At 43.4% G+C, this 3,425-nt stretch overlaps 1 protein-coding gene across 1 annotated transcript in view; it reads left to right on the forward strand.

Annotated features, from left to right (window-relative positions):
• Positions 1-368: 368 nt before the first annotated feature.
• amdhd2 (amidohydrolase domain containing 2) overlaps positions 369-3,425 on the forward strand; it is a 26,211-nt gene continuing 23,154 nt past the window's right edge. The window contains exons 1-2 of the mRNA XM_030793669.1: positions 369-426; positions 2,687-2,804. Of these exons, the coding sequence (XP_030649529.1) occupies positions 2,722-2,804 (83 nt within the window). The 5' untranslated portion in view covers positions 369-426; positions 2,687-2,721. The remainder of the gene's footprint in view (positions 427-2,686; positions 2,805-3,425) is intronic.

Consider the following 3,425-nt stretch of genomic DNA (forward strand, 5'->3'; position numbering starts at 1 on the left):
CAATGACAAACGTGTGATGTGTGTTCACTACGCTGTTTCATTCTGACAGATGTTGATGAATATTTGCTGAGATGTGAGAAGTAAAACTGGGGGCATTACTGGCGACTGCGCCTGTCGCTGACGACAGTAACTGGTCAGCAGGTTTGAACACCCGTCCACACACGCGTGAAGATCATGCACAAAAGACAAATAAATTCTGAAAGACGTTAAAGCTGACTCGAATACTTTTTCAGTTTAAACCCTTGTTTGTTTTGAATTTTAACACCATAATGACAACGGAACTGGAATCACAGTTTGTCAACAGTGATGACACTCCCACCCTGTCAGGTCAGCTGACAGAGCGCGTGACACGTTGTACCCACACTTCCTATTTGGTCTGCAGAGTTGCGGATGGCGCGTTAGGAATGTGTATGTATAAGAATATTGGTGAGTGTATGTTTGATTTTCAGCCTAATATTTTAATACCCAGTATTCTTCAATCCACCGGAATACTGATACAGCCCGAACTGTTCTCTGTCTCTCTCTCGCTCTCTCCCTCTCGCCCCCGACCCACTCTGTCTTAACTGCACGTTATGTTTGTGTTTCTTTGCTGTTAGTTATGGTATATTTTCGCTCAGTGTTTTTCAGTAAACGTCGTTTTTAAACTTTCACATGCACGCTGCTCCTGCTGTTGTGTGTGCGCGAGGGTGTGTGACGCATGTAATGCAGAGCGAATATAACACTCCGGTCAAAGTCAAACGTGTGTGTGTGTGTGTGTGTGTGTCATCACTGTAGACAAACTGTGATACCAGTTCCGTTTTCATTATGGTGTTAAAATTCAAAACAAACAAGGGTTTAAACTGAAAAAGTATTCGAGTCAGCGTTGTAATTGTGTCTGGGTCTGTGATCTGATTTAAATTTAAATTTTAATGCAGCAAGATGTTTAAAATGCAAAACTAGGTAGACAAAATGGAGAGAAAGCGTGTTTCAGATAAAGAAAAAGCATTCGTGAAAACACAAGATTGTGTTGTGACCATAACGTAATCCAGATAGAACACTATAAATCAGTAAAAAAACCCCTCTAAAAACTGCTTTTCTGTTTCCTCATAGCATGACCACATACACACACACCCCAGAACCACTTTTGGCAGCACATGTTACAAAAGGGTAAACTATGACATGAACCAAGTGTAATGTTTGTGGGTTTGGAATGAACTCTCCATAACGCTTTTAGGTTTCAGATACACCAGTTCTAGTAAACCTAATGCAGGACAGCTGTTATAATGGCAGTAGGCTTGTCGTGGTCAGAGTATCCGCTGGGTGAGTGCTGTAAAAGGCAGAGACACTCCTGGACTCAGGGCCCAGGAAGCTGTCCAAAATTCACCGTCATATTTTCACACCCTCTTAATGAACATGTTGTAGCATTTTGGGACCATGGCTTATTATTGGATGCAAGATGCCTCAAGGTTGTTGCTAGCACACAACTGTGGCAGGCTAAAATGACCAAGTTGACTTAATATCATTTTAGATTTACATTCAATTAATGTTACAAAAATGTCACTGATCAGAGATGATAAATATTGCATTTGTTCAGGTGTCCACCCTCAGTGTGGCTCTACATGTGGAGCTTTGCCGGTCTGGAAAAGGTTTCTCTTCGTCTCCAGTAGACATTATACACATTATCCAAATGATGATACATATTAAGTTTAAGTTTAAGTTTAAGAGTTTATTTGTCATATGCAGGTTGACACAGGGTCAACGGTGCAATGAAATGTGTGAGAAGAGAGAAACAGGTCAACTCAGCAATAAGAGCACAAGGAGTAGAAGAGCAAAACAGGGGATTAAGAGTAGGGGAATAAGGAGTATACTGAGAAAGAAAATATAAAAGAGAGGAGAAAATATAAAAGAGAGTTATAAATATATAAAAGGAGTTAACTATACGAATATAAAAGAAAAATATAAAAAGAGAGGTATGCGTAATGAACAATAAGGAACATGGAGGGTGCACAATAAATATAACAGAATATGGAACAGAATATGAAATATATACACTATATACATGTGAAGGATGTATATACATTTAAAGTTTAAAGTGGCGAGTGTGAACAGCGGTATTGCACATGGGGGATGTACAGCTTTATGTACCAGTGTAAGTGTCAGTGCAGTATCATGTAAACACTGTGAATCATAGTAACCTGTGAAGGTAAACAGTGCAGTGCAAGGTAGTAGTGCAACAGTGCACTTGAGCAGTGAACAGTGCAACAAAGTAGGTAGTCCAGACTCCAGTGGGGGGGGGGGGGGGGGGGGGGGGGGGGGGGGGGGGGGGGGGGGGGGGGGGGGGGGGGGGGGGTGTTTAGTTGTGGGAGTTAAGAAGCCTGATGGCCTGGTGGTAAAAACTGTCCTTAAGTCTGGTGGTACGTGCAGCCATGCTCCTGTATCGTCTGCCAGACGGTAACAAGGAGAACAGTCTGCGTGCTGGGTGGCTGCGGTCCTTAGACCATATTAGACCAAAAACTGTCGTAGATATGATGATGTGTGTATAGGTGTGGCCCTGCAGGTGGAGGTATGCCAGAGTTTTCCCTTTGTCTCTGGGGTGTCAGGCCTGGGCTCCTGGAAAGCTTTGTGTCAGTGATTGTCGTAAGATTGTGCTATAAAATAAAATTGAATTCAGTGAGAGAGGTGTGTTAAGAGTTATTTCTCTTTCCAGCATGTGTGTGATTGTGGAGGCGGGGCCCTGAAGAGATGCCGTCCAATAAGAGTGTGTCTGATGCGCCAATAACACAGTTTGTCAACTGTAGAATCCTCAAAGACCACAGACTACAGAGGTACACACACACACACACACACACACACACACACACACATATACCACTGAGAGGTACGCACACACACATACTAATGAGAGGTACACACACACACACACACATATACCACTGAGAGGTACGCACACACACACACACACACTAATGAGAGGTACACACACACACACACATATACCACTGAGAGGTACGCACACACACACACACACACATATACCACTGAGAGGTACGCACACACACACACACATACTAATGAGAGGTACACACACACACACATATACCACTGAGAGGTACGCACACACACACACACACACACACACACACATATACCACTGAGAGGTACACACACACACATACTAATGAGAGGTACACACACACACACACACATATACCACTGAGAGGTACGCGCACACACACACACACACACACACACACACATATACCACTGAGAGGTACACACACACACATATACCACTGAGAGGTACGCGCACACACACACACACACACACACAGACATATACCACTGAGAGGTACACACATACACACACACACACACACACATATACCACTGAGAGGTACGCACGCACGCACACACACACATATACCACTGAGAGGTACACACATACA

Source organism: Chanos chanos, chromosome 16 (genome assembly GCF_902362185.1).
Source record: "Chanos chanos chromosome 16, fChaCha1.1, whole genome shotgun sequence".
In the NCBI taxonomy this organism is placed as follows: Eukaryota; Metazoa; Chordata; class Actinopteri; order Gonorynchiformes; family Chanidae; genus Chanos; species Chanos chanos.